This window comes from Rana temporaria, chromosome 2 (genome assembly GCF_905171775.1).
Source record: "Rana temporaria chromosome 2, aRanTem1.1, whole genome shotgun sequence".
Classification (NCBI taxonomy): Eukaryota; Metazoa; Chordata; class Amphibia; order Anura; family Ranidae; genus Rana; species Rana temporaria.
The window spans coordinates 443948024-443970520 of NC_053490.1; the positions used below are offsets into that span (position 1 = coordinate 443948024).

The 22497-nt window shown below is 44.4% G+C and overlaps 1 protein-coding gene across 1 annotated transcript in view; it reads right to left on the bottom strand.

The window, feature by feature from the left end:
* Positions 1-21612, bottom strand: part of METTL16 (methyltransferase like 16) — a 134001-nt gene extending 112389 nt beyond the window's left edge. Inside the window, exons 1-3 of the mRNA XM_040338445.1 lie at positions 21496-21612; positions 17924-18058; positions 10060-10259 (exon numbers count right to left, since the gene is read on the bottom strand). Of these exons, the coding sequence (XP_040194379.1) occupies positions 10060-10259; positions 17924-18051 (328 nt within the window). The 5' untranslated portion in view covers positions 18052-18058; positions 21496-21612. The remainder of the gene's footprint in view (positions 1-10059; positions 10260-17923; positions 18059-21495) is intronic.
* Between the last annotated feature and the right edge of the window lie 885 nt (positions 21613-22497).

Consider the following 22497-nt stretch of genomic DNA (forward strand, 5'->3'; position numbering starts at 1 on the left):
GAACTAAATCTGAACTCTGTGATAAATAAAAGCCCTGCAGTGGGCCAAATCCCCTTCCCTACGGTACTGTACGGGTTACATGGGCAAAAGTGTAACGTGGATCTCCAATTAAAAAAAAAAAAACACTGTAGGTTTATCCCTGTTGCTTGTGCACCTTTTTCTACCACACTTCTTTCCACTCAACTTTCCATTAATATGCTTGGATACAGCACTCTGGACAACCAACCTCTTTAGCAATGACTTTTTGTGACTTGTGTCAATGTCTGTCTTCTGGACAACTGTCAATTCAGACGTCTTCCCCATGATTGTGTAACATTCTGAACCAGACAGAGACCATTTAAAGCAGGGCTGTGGAGTCGGTGTCGGAGTCGGAGTCGGGGGAAATTTTGGGTACCTGGAGTCGCACCGACTCCGACTCCTACTAAATTTAGATTGGAATTAAAAAAAAAAAAAAGCAAGTTTAAATGTCCCAATTCACAAAAAGTTATAATTAATGACTTCTCTACTGTAAGAATAAAGACCAATGCATGCAGTGCCTCACATAACCGCAAAACGAACACGTTAAGTGACCGTGAAGAAGCATGCTTTTCATGTGCTTCACTATATGGCATGCAACGCACAATTAGGAGCTGCAATACTTATACTTTCCATAGTGTTGTGTTCTGCTTTTACAGGGAACGCATGTTAGAGAACCAGTAAGTGTCCAAATAAAAAAATTCCAACAGGAGTTTTATAAAGCACTAAAAGAAGTTGAAAAGTATGATCGCTCATCAAAACTTACTGTTGAAGAAGCCATCCTTGTTTATCCAGAGATCGTTAGTGATGTGGCCAGAATAGTTACTGCAATGCCACCCACCCAAGTCGGTGTCGAAAGATTATTTTCAGCCCTAAAAATAATAAAGTCTGACTTTAGAGCCTCTATGAAAGAGGATCTGGCAGAGGCAATTCTCTTCCTTAGAACTCTACATTGAATTGATTTGCATTTGCTAAGTCTATAACTACATTTCAAGATTAATATAAACCATTTCTAGGTTTTACAGATTTTGTTTTTGGTTCATTATAGATAAGCTTTGTTTTTGTTCTAAAACAACCAAATAATGTGGTTTGTATTTTTGAACTGGTAAAGATCCTGTTCCTGATGTTTATGCCTGCTGCTACTATCCAGTCACTTGATTGTTTTCATTGTGTTTGTCTTTTGCTTAAACTGTGCAATACAGTAGACTGTTGGCTTCCCAGCCAGTAGTCCTGTGGTAGGTTGTGTTTCTTTCCCTCAAGGAATGTATAAAATACATTCGCATATTAATACAGAGGAGTCGGAGTCGGAGTCGGAGTCGGAAGTACATAAAACTGAGGAGTAGGAACATTTATCTACCGGCTCCACAGCCCTGATTTAAAGACTCAGAAACCCTTTACAGGTGTTTTGAGTTAGTTGATTAGAGTGTGACACCATGAGTCTAGAATAATGAACTTTTCAAACAATATCCCAATTTTCTGAGATGCTGTATTTTGGGTTTTCACTAGTCGTAAGCCATAATCATTAAAATTAAAAGAAAAAAAAAAGCTTGAAATATATAACGCTGTGTGTAATATATAGATAGATAGGGGATCGACCGATATGGGTTTTTCTCTGGCCGATGCCAATATTTATAAATCGGGGCGGCCGATGGCCGATATATGATGCCGATTTTTGCGTCCGATTTTTTTTTGGCAGGTGCCACTGGCTCGTGGCACTTACAGGTGACACTGGCAAGTGGCACTGATTGGCAGGTGGCACTGATTGGCACTGGCAGGTTGCACTGAATGGCACTAATTGGCACTGGAAGATGGCACTAGCAGATGGCACCGATTGGCAGGTGGCACTGGCAGGCACTAACAGGTGGCACTGGCAAGTGGTACTGGTGGGCACCGATTGGCAGGTGGCACGAATTAGCACTGGCAGGTGGCACTAATTGTCACTGGAAGATGGCACTAGCAGATGGCACTGATTGGAAAGTGGCACTGACAAGTGGTACTGATTGGCAGGTGGCACTTATTGGCAGTGGCAGGTGGCACTAATTGACACTGGCAAATGGCACTAATTGACACTAGCAGGTGGCACTGGCAGATGTCACTGATTGGCACGTGGCACTAACAGGTGACACTGGCAAGTGGCACTGGTTGGCACTGGCAGGTGGCACTGGATGGCACTAGTTGGCACTGGCAGGTTTCACAGCCGATAATGTAACTGTGTGAAACTGCTCTCTGCAGCGCCGCGTGAAACTGTATAGAGAGAGAGAGAGAGGAGCTCACAGATTCATTGTGATGTCGGAGGTGGGCGGGCCCCAGGAGCTATCCAGCCAATGATCGGGCTGTTAAAAAAGGAGAGGGCCACATACATGTAGTGGTCCGCCCAGATCTCATCCCATTGGCTGGTGTTGGATAGCTGGGTCCCGCCCACCCCTACATCAAACCTCACTAATGACAGCTCCCTTCTCTCTCTCTCTCCATAATGTTTCACAGGGGCACTGCTCTGCAGACAGAGTGTGGAGAAGGGAGGGTGAACCCCACGAGGTGCGGGCAGTGTTAAATATCGGCTTAAGTTGGATAATAATTGGCCGATGCCGATTTCTCCAAAATGGCCGAATATCGGTTGACCTCTAAATTTATATATATATATATATATATATATATATATATATATATATATATATATATATATATATATATATATATATATATATATATATTAGTGCATTTCACTTTTTTAATAGAATTACTGAAATATAATTAGTTTTTTGATGATATAAGTGCTGCACCTGTATATACACACACAATATTTCAGTTACAAAAAATAAATACAAAATGGCCCAAATTGTTAGGATTCCGATTTAAGAAAATCTTTATCTTTCTACTCTGCATGACCTTTAACAAACTGCTGAAAATAGAATAGTCTTGGGCTCTGAGAAGAAATCAATAATATTAGAATTGTTAATTGCAGTGAGATACTGTACAATAGACAAGCTTTCAGTAATATACTGTGATGCAGCATTTCTGACACAACAAATGGGATGAGACAGGGAACCTCGCACACCACAGACACACAACCTGGAAAGTCTTCACACATGGCTGCTTGTGCTAGAGGGAATCACGGATGTTCCTATTGCCTGATCCCAGGGGCACTGAAGTGTGATCGTCAAGGTTTGGAAGCCAAATGCAATATGTAACTGAACATCAGAGCAGACTAGATTATGGAAATTAGCCTTGTGCTATGGATATTCACATATCCAATGCTTGAAAAAAATGCTTAAATCAGCAAAAATTTGATTATAATAGACAAGTGAGCCAGTATATATAAAATTAACCATACACTCTGAAGTAAAGAAGAACCCCATCCCTTTCAGTCAGACTGGTGCTTTATTAGCTAGTGGGGTGTAAACTTATAAGCTTGGTCTCTTAAACGTTTGCCAAACACCGCACAAGATTTAACGTCGACAGAATGGCACGGCTGCACAAATGGGCGTATATATACGTCCCCTTTAATTTGCCGCCGCCGGCGGCACATTTGCGACCCTGTCACGAGCTCTGTGACCGTGCCCGCGGGACCCAATGTGGTTAACCCATTCACTGCCAGTGTCATTTTCACAGTAATTAGTGCATTTTTATTGCACTGATCGCTGTAAAAATGATAATGGTTCCAAAAATGTGTCATAAGTGTCCGATGTGTGCACCATAATGTCGCAGTCACGATAAAAATCGCCGATCGCCGCCATTACTAGTAAAAAAAATATATTAATAAAAATGCCATAAAACTATTCCCTATTTTGTAGACGCTATAACTTTTGCACAAACCGATCAATAAACGCTTACCAAAAATATGTAGAAGAATACGTATCGGCCTAAACTGAGGAAAAAAAATTATATATATTTTGGGGATATTTATTATAGCAAAAAGTAAATATTGCATTTTTTTCAAAATTGTCGATCTATTTTTGTTTATAGCGCAAAAAAATTAAACCGCAGAGGTGATCAAATACCACCAAAAGAAATCTCTATTTGTGGGGGAAATACATTTGTTTGGGAGTCACATCGCACGACCATGCAATTGTCAGTTAAAGTGACGCAGTGCCGAATCGCAAAAGTGGCCCGGTCATTTAGCAATAAAGTCGTGTGGGGCTTAAGTGGTTAAATTAATATTTCACTTTTACAGTTTCACTTTAAGCATTATTAAAATCACTGCTCCCGAAAAAACTGCAGTTTTTAAAAAAAAAAATTTGCATTGATACATGTCCCCTGGGGCAGGACCCGGGTTCCCTAAATACTTTTTATGACAACAACTTGCATATTAGCCTTTAAAATTTGCACTTTTGATTTTTCATGTTCGTGTCCCATAGACTTTAACGGGGTTCATGTGTCCGAACAAATTTTTTGTTTGTTCGCATGTTCTGCTCCGAACCGAACCGGGGGGGGGGGGGGTGTTCGGCTCATTCCTAGTTGTCACATGAAAAGATATAATAAAATATTTACAAAAATGTGGGGGGTTTACTCACTTTTGTGAGATACTGTATTATTCCTTGGATTGTAATAATCATAAACGTTTCTAATATTTTACAATACTAGCCTTGAATTGCCAAAAACCATAACTAAAAGTATAATACATACAGCAGATGTGCCATCTAACTTAAGACATATAGAGGCTCTTCATGCAGATACAAATCCAGTGCCCTTCAGCATATCCCCCTGTGGCTAACATGCTTTCAGGCAGGAAGGTCCACCCATCAGAGTAGTGGAGGCAAAAAGGGGGACTGCGGCAATAATGTGGCAAAAGTACTTGTACTCCCGCAAATACCCCCGATACCTAAATAAAATACTTGCCTCACCCCCCCCCCCGCCGCCGCAAGGAATGCCGCCGCCGACCCCGTCGCACACCGCAACAACGCCGCCGCCGCCGCATGGGTAAAACAGCGTGCGGGGAATATCGCAGCTTTCATTTGAATAGCTGTAGTATTTCCCGCCGCGTATAGACACTCCCCCTTGCTCGGGATCTGTCCAATCATGGCTGGATATAGGGGGGACATGGCTGCATATAGGGGGGACATGGCTGCATATAGGGGGGGACATGGCTGCATATAGGGGGGGACATGGCTGCATATAGGGGGGGACATGGCTGCATATAGGGGGGACATGGCTGCATATAGGGGGGGACATGGCTGGATATAGGGGGGACATGGCTGGATATAGGGGGGACATGGCTGGATTTATGGGGGACATGGCTGGATATAGGGGGGACATGGCTGGATATAGGGGGGGGACATGGCTGGATATAGGGGGGGACATGGCTGCATATAGGGGGGGACATGGCTGCATATGTGGGGGGACATGGCTGCATATAGGGGGGGACATGGCTGCATATAGGGGGGGACATGGCTGCATATATGGGGGGGGACATGGCTGCATATGTGGGGGGACATGGCTCCATTTGGGGACACATTTAAAAAAAAGTATCGGTATTCGGTATCGGCGAGTACTTGAAAAAAAGTATCGGTACTTGTACTCGGTCCTAAAAAAGTGGTATCGGGACAACCCTAAAAGAAAGGCTACCACACAGCTCAATATATAAACCATGTATACCCAGTGCCAGCGTACATGGTCTTATGCGTTCATATGGAATTATATTACAGACTGTATAGTTGAACTTCAGCACAAGACCATGGAGGAGCAGGTTAGTGGGACCAGTAAAGTGCAATGTTGATATAAATATAATAGATTCCCCAACAGAATTTCAACACAAACCAAGATTTCTAAATGAAAGTTAAAAAAAAAAAATCCTTTGACCTTCAGGCAAATCCAAACATTTGCAAGTGAACATTATTGGGTTCAAGGAACACACTAAAGCAGCCACATCATCAATTAGAGGACTTGGAACAACTGTCGGCTCTACAAAGAGGCAGAGATCTGCAGGTTCCTCTCGTGCAGCAGATGGTGAGCAAGAAGAAGGGGCAGCAGCTCAGCATGGAGGGGCCCAGCAGGAAGTGACATGTGAGCGAAACGGTCACCACTATGTAAAGAGGGCAAACATCTAAGTTGTGAGGGCATATGGCAAAACCATTATAATAACCAAGAATAAAACCACCAAAGGCACAGACAAAAGACTGCAGCTAAGAGATTTATTTTAGGAAAATGGTAATGCACATCTGTTAATATCTAATCATATCTGATGTTGGTTAACATTTGATTTTATCGAAGTAAAATAAAAACCCAAAAAACAAAATATACTGTACATATATACCCGTCCCACACACAAGAAAATCTTTCCTAGATTTTTGCATAAATGCTTATAAACGTTACCCAATATTCAATGAATAAAACTAATATTATATATATATATATATATATATATATATATATATATATATATATATATATATATATATATATATATATATATATATATTTATTACACACACAGTGTAAAATAAGTATTGAACACATCACCATTTTTCTAGGGAAATATACTTCTAAAGGTGCTATTGACATGAAATGTTTACCACATGTCGGTAACAACCCATGCAATCCATACATACAAAGAAACCAAAACAAATATGTTCATGGCCTGTATGCATGCTTACCACATACACTTCTATTGCTGAGGAAAAGGCATGTTGAAGCTTTTGTGAAATTTCAGCCACAACTGCAAGGAAAATTGTTCGGGATGCAAAGAAAAACCCACAAATAACTTCAGGTGAAATGCAGGACTCTCTGAAAACATGTGGTGTGGCTGTTTCAAGATGCACAATAAGGAGGCACTTTAAGAAAAATGGGCTGCATTGTCAAGTCACCAGAAGAAAGCGATTACTACGCAAATGCCACAAAGGATCCCGCGCACAATACGCCAAACAGCACAGAGGCAAGCCTCAAACCTTCTGCCACAAAGTCATTTGGAGTGATGAGACCAAAATTTAGCTTTTTGGCCACAACCACAATAACTACATTTGGAGAGGAGTCAACAAGGCCTATGATGAAAGGTACACCATTCCTACTGTGAAACACGGAGGTGAATCACTGATGTTTTGGGGATGTGTAACCTACAAAGGCATAGGAAATGTGATCAAAATTGATGGCAAAATGAATGCAGTATGTTATTAAAAAATACTGGAGGAACATTTGCATTCATTAGCCAGGAAGCTGCGCATGGGACGTACTTGGACATTCCAACATGACAATGATCCAAAACACAAGGCCAAGTTGACCTGTCATTGGCTACAGCAGAATAAAGTGAAGGTTCTGGAGTGGCCATCTCAGTCTCCTGACCTCAATATCATTGAGTCACTCTGGGGAGATCTAAACCATGCAGTTCATGCAACACAGCCCACGAATTTACAGGAACTGGAGGCTTTTTGCCAAGAGGAATGGGCAGCTTTACCATCTGAGAAGATAAAGAGCCTCATCCACAAATACCACTAAAGACTTCAAGCTGTAATTGATGTTAAAGGGGGCAAATACCCAGTATACATGGGGTATGTAAAATTGTAATCAGGGATATTTGGGTAGTTTCAGTTGCAATTACAAAAAAAAAAAAAAAAGAGTAAACACAGTTTATTGAAAATAAATGGCTTCAGCCAAACACTAACCATGCGTGGAAGAAACGTTTTTGAAAAATGGCCAAGAAATCATCAATTCTGCCAGGGTATGTAAAGTTATGAGCACAACTGTGTGTGTGTATATATATATATATATATATATATATATATATATATATAAATATAAAAATAACAGAAAAAAAGTTGGGCATTAGAATGATGTACTGCAATCAATAAGTGGTGTGTTATATTTACTTGATCTGTTCGGGGATTGGATTTTTTCATTTCTTTCTCATCCCAACAGAAAGGAGCTGAATATAGCCCAATTAGGAGAGTTTTCATGAATTTTTTAAAGATTTTGACCTACGCTGGTCCACAATCAAGCATACAACTTGCAAACTGAAGAAATTCAGAATGGTTGACACTTTCCCTGTAGGACATACCGTACAAAATTCAAACTAGTAACAAAGAAACCTAAGACTTCCCCACAGTGAAGCCAATAGAGCAAAATACTTAGTTTTAGTCCCATTTTTTTTTCCCATCAAGAAAAAGTCCTGGCAGGGCTCCCCGAGACCACTGCGTCCTTATTTATACTTTTGACTGGATCTGTGTTACATAGGATGGCTGAACTGTGGAACTGGAAGGACCATTTGTCCTGCAGTCCACGTCTGAGAATGCCTCGCTAATAAAAAATGGTCCCCAAAAGGGAAACCGACACTTCTGCATGTGCCAATCTCTTAGGTCTGACACACCTCTTGCTGGTTCCTCCTGTTGACCTCTATGCCACTATATACACGTTTGTTAAATAAACCTCTATTCACAAGCATAACTTAGATGAAAATCAACGCAATTAAAGCAAAAATTCAAGTAATGTCTTCTTACATCTATAAAATGTTAAATATTCTGAAAATCCAGCTAAATCCAAACTTTTAACACTTTCACTACCAGGCCTCACGTTCCTCTCTTTAGCTCATGTGGCCAGACCATTTTTGCAATGTTTAATTCTTTTGCTTCATTTTTCTCCCTTACAGCTTTTAGAGTTTGTGAAAGACCAACCAAACCATACATTTTATGAAAGCACATGACCTATAGAATAATAATAAGAAGAAGAAAAAAAACATGCTGCTGATTTTTTTTAGGCCCTGGAATAGTTAAATGCTTTTTTCCTTAAATCAAACTAAATAGCTATTTTCAGTTAAAAATACACTAAAATCATTATTAGTGGACATAAACATAACAATTTACAAAATTCCTGATAAATGCCTAAGGACTCGTTCACATGGGGCATAGAAATATGTATTTCCATGGGAGGGTCATGTTTACTTGCACATCCCCATGCAGGCAGTCCTATAGAGGTCAGCTGGGATGCAGCGGCTACACGTCCCTGAACAAAGAGACAGTGTGAGCTCAGCGAAACGCTCCCAGACCCACGTGGATGTCAGATTGGTGTGTTCATGCAGTTGCTACATCCCAAATGAAACCAATGAGACTGCCTGCACAGGGATGCACAAAAAACAAGTGCGGGTAAACACAGCCTTGCAGGGGCTAACACTGTAGTAAGGCCTTTTTCATGTTTCTTTTCTAGCAGGAGACACAGCCGCGTCGGCTGGGGACATATATACCGTGTTTCCCCGAAAATAAGCCTGGGTCTTATATTAATTATGCCAACAAAAGACACAGTAGGGCTTATTTTCGGGGTAGGTCTTACCATGTAATGTGCTGTCTTCTCTCCCCCTCTCCCTCCCTGCCTATCAGGAATACCCAGTGTGAACTGAGTTAAAGTGCTTGTACAATCCTATAATCCACTCTATTACAGTAGTATATAATGTACAATGTGTGCGTTTCTGTAATATAATTGTGCCAAATACATTTGTTATAGCGCCGCTCTGCACTTCTGTTACCCGCCGGAGCTCTCTTCCCTGCAATTATATTACAGAAACACACACATTGTACATTATAAACTACTGTAATATAGTGGATTATAGGATTTTACAATCATTTTTAACTAGGGCTTATTTTTGGGGTAGGGCTTATATTGCAGCCCTCCTGTAAAATAACGCTAGGTCTTATTTTCAGGGTAGGTCTTATTTTTGGGGGAACAGGGTATGAGGCGAATAGCTGTGATTTGCGGCTTGTTAGCCACTGATCAGAGTTATCCGTTTGTTCAGCAGAGTCTGCTGAACTGTTTTGCTATAAGCTCGGCGGCTGGAAGTGGTGCTGTAGGTCCGTACAATAGACAGATATGTGACGTAAGTGTTAAGCTAAATTCACACCTCTGCATTTTTTCTTCATGAATTTTCTACTGAAATCAATAGAAACATATAGTAAAAAAAAAAACACACACATTACCCTTGGACCTATTTATAAGCGTAACACATTTTTGCATCTCACGTTAAATAACTTTTTCCAGAAAATATGATGTGTACCAAGCCAGATATACACATTTATTGGCGATGTCTATCTCTTCTAAAGGTCTTGTGTAAAAAAAAAAAAAAAATATTACCTATGTCAATCCCACGTCGCACTGTAGATTTGTCAGAGCTATGGTAATCAAGAATATCTTCCACCCAGTGGATATAGTTGAGTCGCAGGGGTACAGTGGGAATAAGCCTTTCCAGGGGTATGTCAATGGTCAGTCCAAAGTCTTCCTTTAGGAGAGTACAAGTCAAGGCTCGGACAGCTTCAGGGTCTTTGAAGTTCAAACTAAAAGAAAGTGGAGCATTAAAGTAGATGTAAAGCCTAGCTGAAGGACATTTAGTTGCTAAACATTGTGTACCATAAACAATGGCCATCTCTGTATCAAATCAGCACCGCTCATATGGAATTCTCAGGACAGGTTTTCCAATGGTGGCAACGGTGGACCATGTCTGCATTAAGCATTTTAAAATGGCCCCTATTTTTCCTCTATGGAAGACATAAAACAGTGAAACAAAGCAGGGGGACAATTGGAAGATAGGAACAGTGCGATGATAGAATAGTGCAATGTCCCCCTATTACAGGATGTACCTAAAAAAGGACTTCATGGAAAAATATAAGGTATTAATAAAACTACAGGATTTCAAAATATATAATTTGACTTTTGAAATTACATTAATATGTTAAAACTTCTATGAAATTTTTATTGTTTACAACCCTAATTCAAAAAAGTTGAGACGGTGTGTAAAATCTACAGGAAAGTATTCACAGCGATTAAAGGGGTTGTAAAGGTAAACAAATGTTTTCCTAAATAGCTTCCTTTACCTTAGTACAGTCCTCCTTCACTTACTTCATCCTTCCATTTTGCTTTTACATATCCTTATTTCTTCTGAGAAATCCTCACTTCCTGTTCTTCTGTCTGTAACTCCACACAGTACTGCAAGGCTTTCTCCCTGGTGTGGAGTGTCGTGCTCGCCCCCTCGCCTGCTCAGGGCTCAAGTCCTGCGAGAACGCGTGGGAACGGAGTTCCTGCACTTTTTTCACAGCAGGAACTCAGTTCCCTTTGCAGGACTAGAGCAGCCGAGCCAATCCTTCACTAAACGGCGATGCCCAGCTGGAGTCACTGTCAGGGGCAGGCGAACCTTAGTAATCCTTTGTAACTGGCCGCTTCCTGTATATGGATTCATCGGGTAGTGTGCGGGTATTCCGTCACTTCCTCGATCCCGCAATGTCTCCTGGGAGCTTTTGTCATTGTTCCCAGGAGACATTGCGGAGGTCTGCCGCGAGTTATCGCGGTATTTAGAAAAAAAAAACATGCAGTTTAGTAATTATGCATATGAGCGTATCATTTTTTTATTTTTTTTTTGGTGGGGGAGTGGATCTTGGGTGGGAGTTCCCACACTTTTTTCCCCAGGACTTGACTGCTGAAATATGCAAAACCTTCCCTGAAAATTACAATTCCTGGATAGGAACATATGCTGCTCTGCTAATATGCTGCATATATCTTTCAACACGGATGGTCCCTTTTGAATGAATGAATGAATGAATGAAAAATTTATAAAGCGCGGCACATGCGAACTGAATCGCTTCTGGGCGCTAGTTGTTCGTGTCTCATGCCATCAAAAGAGCAGAGTCTTGATCTGTCTTCTGAAAGTCAGGTGGTTTTCCTCCAACCGAATGCTGGTTGGTAAAGCGTTCCATAATCTAGGACCTTGAAAGGCAAACCATAATCTAGGACCTTAATGTGCAAGCTGCCCATTCCATACACACAAATGCAGCCCCCATACCATTAGAGATGCAGGCTTTTAAACTGAGCGCTGATAACAAGCCAGAAGGTCCCTCTCCATGGTTGCCAGAAAAAAAACATAACATTTTGATTCGCCTGACAACAGAACAGTTTTCCACTTTGCAGCAGACCATTTTAAATGAGCCTGGACCAGGGAAGATGGCGACAATTCTGGATAATCTTCAAGATATGGTTGCTTCTTTGCACGATGGAGCTCTATCTTGCATTTTTGGATAACATGGTGAAATGTGTTTACAGGCAGTGATTTTTGGAAGTATTCCCGAGCCACAGAACCACGGCAGTTTTAATGTGGTGCCATCTGAGGGCCCGAGCATCACAGACATTTAATACTGTGTTTTAGCCTGAAACAACATCTCCAGATTCCCTGAATCTTCTGATGAGATTATGTACTGTAGACAGTGATATTTTTAAAGTATTTGCAGTTTTATGTTGAGGAACATTATTCTGAAGTTGTTTGACAATTTTTAGATCTTTACTTCTGAGACACTGACTCTCTAAGATGCTCTTTTTATACCTCATGTTACTTACCATGTTGCAAAATAACCTAATTAGTTGCAAAATGTTCTTCCAGCTCTTCCTTATTAGTACCACTTACTTTGCCAGCTTTTTTGTTGCCCTGTCCCAACTTTTTCAAGACATGTTGATGCCATCAGTTTCAAAATTACTTTGTTTTCTTAAAATATACTTATTCTAGGTTTAAATATTTGACATATTTTCTATTGTAAAAAAATATGGGTTTAGGAGATTTGAAAATTGTTGCAATATGTTTTTACGTAGATTTTACAGCCCCCCAACTTTTTCGGAAATGGGTTGGCACATACCGTATTTTTCGCTCCATAAGACGCACATTTCTCCCTCCCCAAAAATGGGGAGAAATGCCTGTGCGTCTTATGGAACGAATACTGAACAGCCCCCCCGCCCGTCGTCACCGTCATGTCACAATATAGGGCTGCTGTCTCCCGCGAGCGCCGGGCAATCTCCTGTCACTCAAAAAAGACAGAAAACAGAGCAGCCCCAGCGGCCGAATGGAGTACTGCCGCTCGGGCTGCTCTGTCTTCTGAGTGACAGGTGGACAGGCGACTGTGATGACATCCTCGTCAGTCGCCAGGCACAGAACAGGCTGCATTTCATGGGCACAGGTAAGGCTGCATTTCATGGGCACAGGTAAGGCTGCATTTCATGGGCACAGGTAAGGCTGCATTTCATGGACACAGGTAAGGCTGCATTTCATGGACACAGGTAAGGCTGCATTTCATGGACACAGGTAAGGCTGCATTTCATGGACACAGGTAAGGCTGCATTTCATGGGCACAGGTAAGGCTGCATTTCATGGGCACAGGTAAGGCTGCATTTCATGGACACAGGTAAGGCTGCATTTCATGGACACAGGTAAGGCTGCATTTCATGGACACAGGTAAGGCTGCATTTCATGGACACAGGTAAGGCTGCATTTCATGGACACAGGTAAGGCTGCATTTCATGGACACAGGTAAGGCTGCATTTCATGGACACAGGTAATGCTGCATTTCATGGACACAGGTAAGGCTGCATTTCATGGACACAGGTAAGGCTGCATTTCATGGGCACAAGTCAGGCTGCATTTCATGGGCACAAGTCAGGTTGCATTTCATGGGCACAACTCAGGCTGCATTTCATGGGCACAACTCAGGCTGCATTTCATGGGCACAACTCAGGCTGCATTTCATGGGCACAACTCAGGCTGCATTTCATGGGCACAACTCAGGCTGCATTTCATGGGCACAAGTCAGGCTGCATTTCATGGGCACAACTCAGGCTGCATTTCATGGGCACAACTCAGGCTGCATTTCATGGGCACAACTCAGGCTGCATTTCATGGGCACAACTCAGGCTGCATTTCATGGGCACAACTCAGGCTGCATTTCATGGGCACAACTCAGGCTGCATTTCATGGGCACAACTCAGGCTGCATTTCATGGGCACAACTCAGGCTGCATTTCATGGGCACAACTCAGGCTGCATTTCATGGGCACAAGTCAGGCTGCATTTCATGGGCACAACTCAGGCTGCATTTCATGGGCACAAGTCAGGCTGCATTTCATGGGCACAAGTCAGGCTGCATTTCATGGGCACAAGTCAGGCTGCATTTCATGGGCACTGGTAAATATTTTGGTACACCATTTGGTTTCAGAATATTTTTTTTTATTGTTTTCCTCCCAAAACCTAGGTGCGTCTTATGGTCAGGTGTGTCTTATGGAGCGAAAAATACGGTATATATTTTAAGATATTACGTTGCTATGACAGACATAACAACAAAACCTGGGGAGTGCTCAGGGAAAAACCAAGCCTACTTACCGACCAGCTCGCAGATCAACCAATTAACCTGTCTAACAGTATGCGTTAAAAACAGGGGTTTTGTCCGCACACATTTGCAAACGCATGCGTGAGCCACAGAGCCGCGCCAAGGCACCCTGTAATCTGTGGTCCTAACACTAAACAATCAGTGTCCCCACAATGGAGGCACATGCATTCTAATGGATAGATGAGGGCAGGTGGACTGACGGGGAGCCACCCCTCCTTAAAGGTGCAGGAGCACACCAAACACCCAGCATGTCGCACAATGGCTGCAAAGGTGGACAGACATGCCTGTGTGACAACTCTTTAGTAAATTAACCCAGAAGTTTAAAGTGGTTAAAGAAGACTGTATATTTAAAAGTGTCGATTTGTAAGGCTGGAAGCCACATATATAGAGGATCCTAATGATTCTACAAAGAGGTCCTGGCTGGCCTCCCAAGCGTTACTAGAACAACTCTCCCTACAACTAGCTGAGAATAAAAGGTTCTTTTTACAGCAGTCACACTTTGAGGAAGGGGAGAACACAGGCCACATGCTGGCGATGCTGGCCAGGTCTCAGCAGCCCACCTCACACATAGTGGCACTTCAGGATGCACAAGGCACCCCATGTTACTCCACCTGCTCTATATTAGATACATTTTCTACTTTTTTTCAAGACGTCTATACGTCTAAAGTCCAGCCCACCAGGGAAGAGCTTTCTTCCTTTCTGGATAGGTACCCCATTCCTAGCATTTCCTCCTCTGATGCGGCGCTCTTGAATGCCCCGTTAACTGAGGACGAATTGTTGGAAGCCCTGGCACATGCCCAAAATGGGAAGGCACCGGGGGCGGATGGTTTACCTGCTGAGGTGTTTAAGAGATATTCAGAACAACTCCTGCCAATGCTCCTGAAGGTTTATAACCACGCTCTTGAAACCGGTGTGCTCCCCCCCTCTATGAGTGAGGCCATCATAGTGGTAATATTGAAGCCTGGTAAGGACGCTATGTCGCCGGACTCATATAGGCCGATCTCCTTACTAACGTTTGATGTTAAATTGCTGGCAAGGGTCCTGGCCAACAGATTGTTCAAGTGCATCCAACATGTGGTGCATAGGGATCAATCGGGATTTATCCCGACCAGATCTACTGCCCAGAATCTACGTTGGCTGTTTCTTAACTTGCAGGTACCGGCTGACAACCCTGGAGATCGGGCCATTTTCTCGCTGGACGCCGCTAAAGCGTTTGATAGCGTTGAATGGCCCTATCTCTGGGAGGTCCTGGAGAGATTTGGGGTGGGTAGCACTTTTCTTAAATGGGTTCAACTGCTGTATAGCGCCCCAACGGCCAGGTTACGGGTTAATGGAGAGCTCTCTGACACCTTTAGACTTTTCCGAGGCACCCGGCAGGGGTGCCCTCTTTCACCCCTGCTGTTTGCCTTGGCTCTAGAACCCCTGGCCATCCATGTTAGAGCTGCACAGGATATTGTAGGCTTTTGTAGAGGACCTAGACAGGATATAATTTCCTTGTATGCGGATGACACCCTAATATATCTCGGAGACATGAACGGCTCCCTAAGGAATGTGATGTCCCTGATCGCTAAATTTGGGCAACTGTCGGGATTTAGCATAAATTGGAATAAATCGGTATTGTTAGCGCTTGACCCCCTAACACACCAGCTGCCTGAATGTGCTAAAGATGTACTGTTAGTGGATGAATTCAAATACCTAGGTATCCAGATTACGGCTGACCCAAACCAGTATCTCCTACTTAACTTGGCCCCACTGTTACGAAAGTTCCGGGCAAAATGCTCGGCTTGGCTTAAGCTGCCCCTTTCGGTCACAGGAAGGGCTAACTTGGTCAAGATGATCTGGGCTCCGCAGCTGCTTTACATATTCCACAATGCCCCGATATGGATTCCCCATACGTGGTTTACCCAGATAGACGCCCAATTCAGGAGTCTGATATGGGGAAACAAAGTGGCTCGTATTAGTCTCTCCTCCCTGCAGTTGGCCAAGGATCAGGGGGGTATGGCAGTCCCACACGCTAGATATTATTTTGTGGCCTCGCAGCTCCAGCACCTGGGGGGCTGGGGTTGGGAGGACGCGGAAGACCCCATTCGTCTATTAATGACGCCTTATGGGTCGGAGTTATCCGCGCTATCTCATTTGGAGGCGGGACTTACACATATTTCGGGCTCCCTACCTACTTTTAAACTATTGAACTCATTATGGAAGTACACCAGAACGCTACTGCGCATAACAGGCATATGCTCATTTACACCGATATGGAACAACAAATATTACACTGAACTCTTTAAACTTAAAGACTTTCGATCTTGGGAACTAGCTGGCATACGGTACATTACACAGTTGTATAGAGGAGCGACTCTTAAATCATTTACTGATCTCAGGGAGGAATTTGCACTGCACAGGTCCCAATTCTACCGCTACTTACAATTGAGACACGCGATACAGGCTGAAGCTAGGCTTTCACAGCTTAGGTTTTCAACACATCCACTGATGGCAGAGGTATTTATGAATAAGGACAGGAAGGGCATGATCTCCAATGTCTACAAGTTGCTGCTGGGCGTGACACATGACGCTTCCTCTCTGCCGTGTAGGAGGGGTTGGGAGAGGGATCTAGGCCCCATTGATGGAGAGACTTGGGAACTGTGTCTCACTTCAGCTCCATTGGTATCTGTGTCTGCGTCTCGCAGGCTCTCTCATTTATTCCTACTACGTAGGGTGTACAGGACCCCAGTACGTTTGCATAGGTGGGGGTGTCGGGACTCTCCAATATGTCCAAAATGTTGTGCACAGGAAGGGGACCTGTTACACATGTTGTGGAAATGCCCGAAATTGTTCCGCTACTGGAACTTTGTTGTAACCACTATTTCCCAAACGTATCAAGTACCGATTCCGCAAGATCTGATTGTATGTCTACTCGGGGCTCTGGAGATTCCATCGCTCTCGCCCAATGGCCATACTGCAATACTCCGCCTGTTATACATAGCTAGAACGGCGATTGCGAGACTTTGGATATCTTCCAGGGTACCGACGACTAAGCAATGGACTGATGATGTTAATAAACTGTTAATCAGGGAAAAAATTACTTATCAGCACAGATATGCGTTACGGAAATTTTATTCCATGTGGCAACCCTGGCTTAGTGTTCCGGGTCTAGGTCCCCCACAGCTTATCATGGATAGATTGTTGCTAGGATAATGATTTATTGCATTGTACTACGAAAATCTCTGCCTGACTAGGGATAATTGATATCTATTCTTCTGATCCCCCCCCATACCCCTCTACTTTCCGCTCTTTTTCTCCCCATCTCTTCCCCTTCCCCCTTCTCTCTCCCCCCTTTTCCTTTATTTTTATTTTTTATTTTATTTTATTTTTTTTCTGCTACCCTCACCTTTTATAGTCAGGCCTTACTATGCAACTTTTAGGTGGTAGCTCTGGTTGATTATGCGGAGAAATACGAAAGGAAAAAGAAATCTGTTTTGTTTTTGTAACATTCCGGTCGCGATTCGTTTTTCGCCCCGGGATGGCACAGTCTACACCTGTTACGTGTTTTTTATACTTGCTGATGTAGGAAACAGCACAAAATGCTTAGATACATCTTCTATACCTTTTCTGTGAACTGAAAATAGGTCAATGATGGTATCCAAAAATATGTTTAACGGTGTATATTGATGTTTGTGACTTTACATTGTTTTTCTCAATAAACGTCTTTTAATTTAAAAAAAAAAAAAGTGTCGATTTGTAAAGTGAGCAGGAGCTGAGAGAGAAGTTCACATTATATTAAATAAATAGTAAAAAATTATATACCTTACTCTCCCGGACAGGCCCACACTAACATGCTTCTTAAACTCTGGATACTTGGAAGCCAAGTGGGCAAAGTTTGGAGGTTGGTCCTTATAGCGGTTTCTTGGATGCATTGACTTATTAAGGGCCATTTCTTATCTGTAAGGTCAAAGAAAATCAGTTATAGGCAAGTCTTACCTTGAAATGAAAGGAAACTATAATGGCAGATTAAAAAACAAAAAAATAGAAACCGCATAGATGTTATCAATGTAAATACAAACAGCCGATGGTAACTAAATAGTAAGGATGAGCTCCGGCGTGTTCGCATTGAACACGTGCGGAGCCCGCCAGGAAGTCGGCACCCGCGCTGCGCTAATCACAGCCAGGCAGACATTTCCCGATCTCTGTAGCCGAGCATCGGGAAATGTCTGCCTGGCTGTGATTAGCGCAGCGCGGGTGCCGACTTCCTCGCGGGCTCCGCACGTGTTCAATGCGAACACGCCGGAGCTCATCCTTACTAAATAGCAACTACAGCAAGACAACACTATATAGCAGTATATAACATGGATGTTGCCGTGCTAGAACAGTGAAAAAAACATGCAAAGGGTACATTTTTGTGAAAACGTTAAAGTCCAAAATATACTGCATGCCTTCGCAACATACACACGTTAACAGGAGGACCAGGGCTGCTCTGGGCAAGGTAAGTTTACTAGGTTTGTTATTTTAAAAAGGGAAAAAAACCTTTACAATTACTTTAATCCAAAACCTTGCAGATAAGCACTTTCAAAGTTTGCTGGACTTCTAGCTGTGTCCTCACATCTGTGATCTGCACATTGCCTTCAAGCTGTAGCTAAAACAGCCTTTAACATGGAGGAACCCTTGAAATAACTTTCAGATCTCAGGGAACCCCTTCCAGAAATGACTATATCTACAGCTCACAATATGTTAGCATCAGTGGGAAGAATGGTTCTTTCATTGGTGGTCAGTAGGAAGAATACGGACCACACAGTAGCTAGAATATCAATGGTATCATTGGCTACTTAAGAACCAAAGGTTTCCATGGAACCCTGGTTGAGAAGAACTGAGCTAGAGGGTCAGCAACTCAGCACAACAGCCCCAGACACCTAGCATTCTTAGGAGGTCATAAATCTCCCATGACAGATCCATGCATCCCTGTGCAGAGTCCCATTCATGTCAATTGAGACGCAGCAGCTGCACGGACACATACGCTGCTCCCAATTTGACATCCATGTGTGGGCACTGCCCCGAACGCAAACAGTGTGCATTTGGGGGCTGTGCAACTGCATAGATGTCATATTGGGAGCATCAACTGTGTCTGTGCAGCTGCCGTGTCCCAACTGCCTTGAATGGGACTTCCTGCATGAGACGCCTGTCTATCCCTGTGTGGGGAAACATGGCCCTCACACGGGTGTATGCTGTAGGACGTCCATGTGAGCGAGGCCATGGCGCACTCACACTTTGTCACCTGATTAACGCCAGTGTCCCCTATGTCTAGAGAATGCACCGTGGGCACAGTGTCCCCTATGTCTAGAGACAGCACCGTGGGCACAGCGTCCCCTATGTCTAGAGACTGCACCGTGGGCACAGCGTCCCCTATGTCTACAGACAGCTCCGTGGGCACAGCGTCCCCTATGTCTAGAGACTGCACCGTGGGCACAGCGTCCCCTATGTCTAGAGACTGCACCGTGGGCACAGCGTCCCTTATGTCTAGAGACTGCACCGTGGGCACAGCGTCCCTTATGTCTAGAGAATGCACCGTGGGCACAGCGTCCCCTATGTCTAGGGACTGCACTGTGTCCCTCCATGTCTAGTGACTGCACTGTGTCCCCCCCATGTCTAGGGACTGCACTGTGTCCCCCCCATGTCTAGGGACTGCACTGTGTCCCCCCCATGTCTAGGGACTGCACTGTGTCCCCCCCATGTCTAGGGACTGCACTGTGTCCCCCCCATGTCTAGGGACTGCACTGTGTCCCCTCATGTCTAGGGACTGCACCGTGGGCACAATGCCCCATATGTCTAGGGACTGCACCGTGCGCACAGCGTCCCCTATGTCTATAGAATGCACCGTGGGCACAGCGTCCCCTATGTCTAGGGACTGCACTGTGTCCCTCCATGTCTAGTGACTGCACTGTGTCCCCCCCATGTCTAGGGACTGCACTGTGTCCCCCCCATGTCTAGGGACTGCACTGTGTCCCCCCATGTCTAGGGACTGCACTGTGTCCCCTCATGTCTAGGGACTGCACCGTGGGCACAATGCCCCATATGTCTAGGGACTGCACCGTGGTCAGTGTCCCATATGTCTAGGGACTGCACCGTGGTCAGTGTCCCATATGTCTAGGGACTGCACCGTGGGCACAATGCCCCATATGTCTAGGGACTGCACCGTGGTCAGTGTCCCATATGTCTAGGGACTGCACCGTGGGCACAATGCCCCATATGTCTAGGGACTGCACCGTGGTCAGTGTCCCATATGTCTAGAGACTGCACCGTGAGCACAGTGTCCCATATGTCTAGAGACTGCACCGTGAGCACAGCGTCCCCTATGTCTAGAGACTGCACCGTGGGCACAGCATCCCCTATGTCTAGAGACAGCACCAGGGGCACAGCATCCCCTATGTCTAGAGACTGCACCGTGGGTACAGCGTCCCTTATGTCTAGAGACTGCACCGTGGGCACAGCGTCCCTTATGTCTAGAGAATGCACCGTGGGCACAGCGTCCCTTATGTCTAGAGAATGCACCGTGGGCACAGCGTCCCCTATGTCTAGGGACTGCACTGTGTCCCTCCATGTCTAGTGACTGCACTGTGTCCCCCTCATGTCTAGGGACTGCACTGTGTCCCCCCCATGTCTAGGGACTGCACTGTGTCCCCCCCATGTCTAGGGACTGCACTGTGTCCCCCCCATGTCTAGGGACTGCACCGTGGGCACAATGCCCCATATGTCTAGGGACTGCACCGTGGTCAGTGTCCCATATGTCTAGGGACTGCACCGTGGTCAGTGTCCCATATGTCTAGGGACTGCACCGTGGGCACAATGCCCCATATGTCTAGGGACTGCACCGTGGTCAGTGTCCCATATGTCTAGGGACTGCACCGTGGGCACAATGCCCCATATGTCTAGGGACTGCACCGTGGTCAGTGTCCCATATGTCTAGGGACTGCACCGTGGGCACAATGCCCCATATGTCTAGAGACTGCACCGTGAGCACAGTGTCCCATATGTCTAGAGACTGCACTGTGTCCCCCCATGTCTAGGGATTGCATTGTGTGCACCGTGTCACCTACATCTAAGGACTGCGGCGTGTCCCCCATGTTTAGGGGCCGCACTGTGTCCCCCCCGTCTAGGGACCGCACGGTGTCTCCCAAGTCTAGGGACTGCATTGTGTGCACGTGTCCCCCATGTCTAGGGACTGCACTGTATGCGCTATGTCTAGGGATCGCACGGTGTCCCCCATGCACCTTCCGCCATATATGTTGTCACTATAGAACATAAGGTGTGCACTGCAAGCTGCCCAGTCCTCGTCTCACTGACACAACATGCGCCGCCATGTAACCAGCGGACTACAAACCACTCACAGGGTTAATGCCGATCTCTCCTCTCACACACGCACTCCTGTCCTCACGTGCTCCAACTTCTGGCAATCACGTGACGTGGCCGGGGACGGGGTGCTGTAGGGGACAAAAGATCTATAGAGTTTAGCAGGCGTTGCATCATCCAAGTAGTGATAGAAGGGAGTTTACATGGGATCAGACTGTACACAGAGCTCGGCTCCTGGCACTGCATTGTCATGACTCTTCTAGAAATAGGGAAAAATGGGACAGATCTAGCTCAGGCTGCCATCTCACAGTATAAGGCAGTGTTTCTCAATTCCAGTCCTTCAAGACGCCCCAACAGGTCATGTTTTCAGGATTTCCCTCAGATGGAACGGCTATGTTAATTACTAAGGCAGTGAAACTGATCAAATTATCTGTGCAAAATAATGGGAAGTACTGAAAACGTGACCTGTTGGGGCGCCTTGATGACTGGAGTTGAGAAACACTTGTACAGTGAAAGCAATGTGCAGCTCCTGTATAGATGGGGTGTAATGAGGAGCGCCCACACCTGGAGATCCTGCATTCTGACACAAGGCAGTGATTGTGACTACTGACTTCTCTAGTAAGAACTATCCAATGAAAAGAAGACTTCTACACACATTTTTACTTCTCTACTGTCATGACTGTTAGCCCAACTCCAGCCCAAATCTTTGTTTTTGGTTTGGGTGGAGCTGGGAAGGGTTGGAACCTCTGTGGTTTATCACTTCCATCCCCCTCATGTCTTGATCTGTTGTCACAAGGATAAGACTTCCTACACACAGACAACAGTACTATTATTAGAAATATAAAGCTTGTGCAAGTAAAACTACAATGCTTAGTACATATTTCTATGGCTCAGTGGAGCACTGTAGACAATGATCACCATTTATTTCCCTATACAGTATATTGCTACTGTTCATTTCTATCTGCCACATGCCCTCCGGACCCTTAAAAGTACAATGGTCAGACCCACAGACAAGCTGTTGCTGTCAATCCATCTGCAGT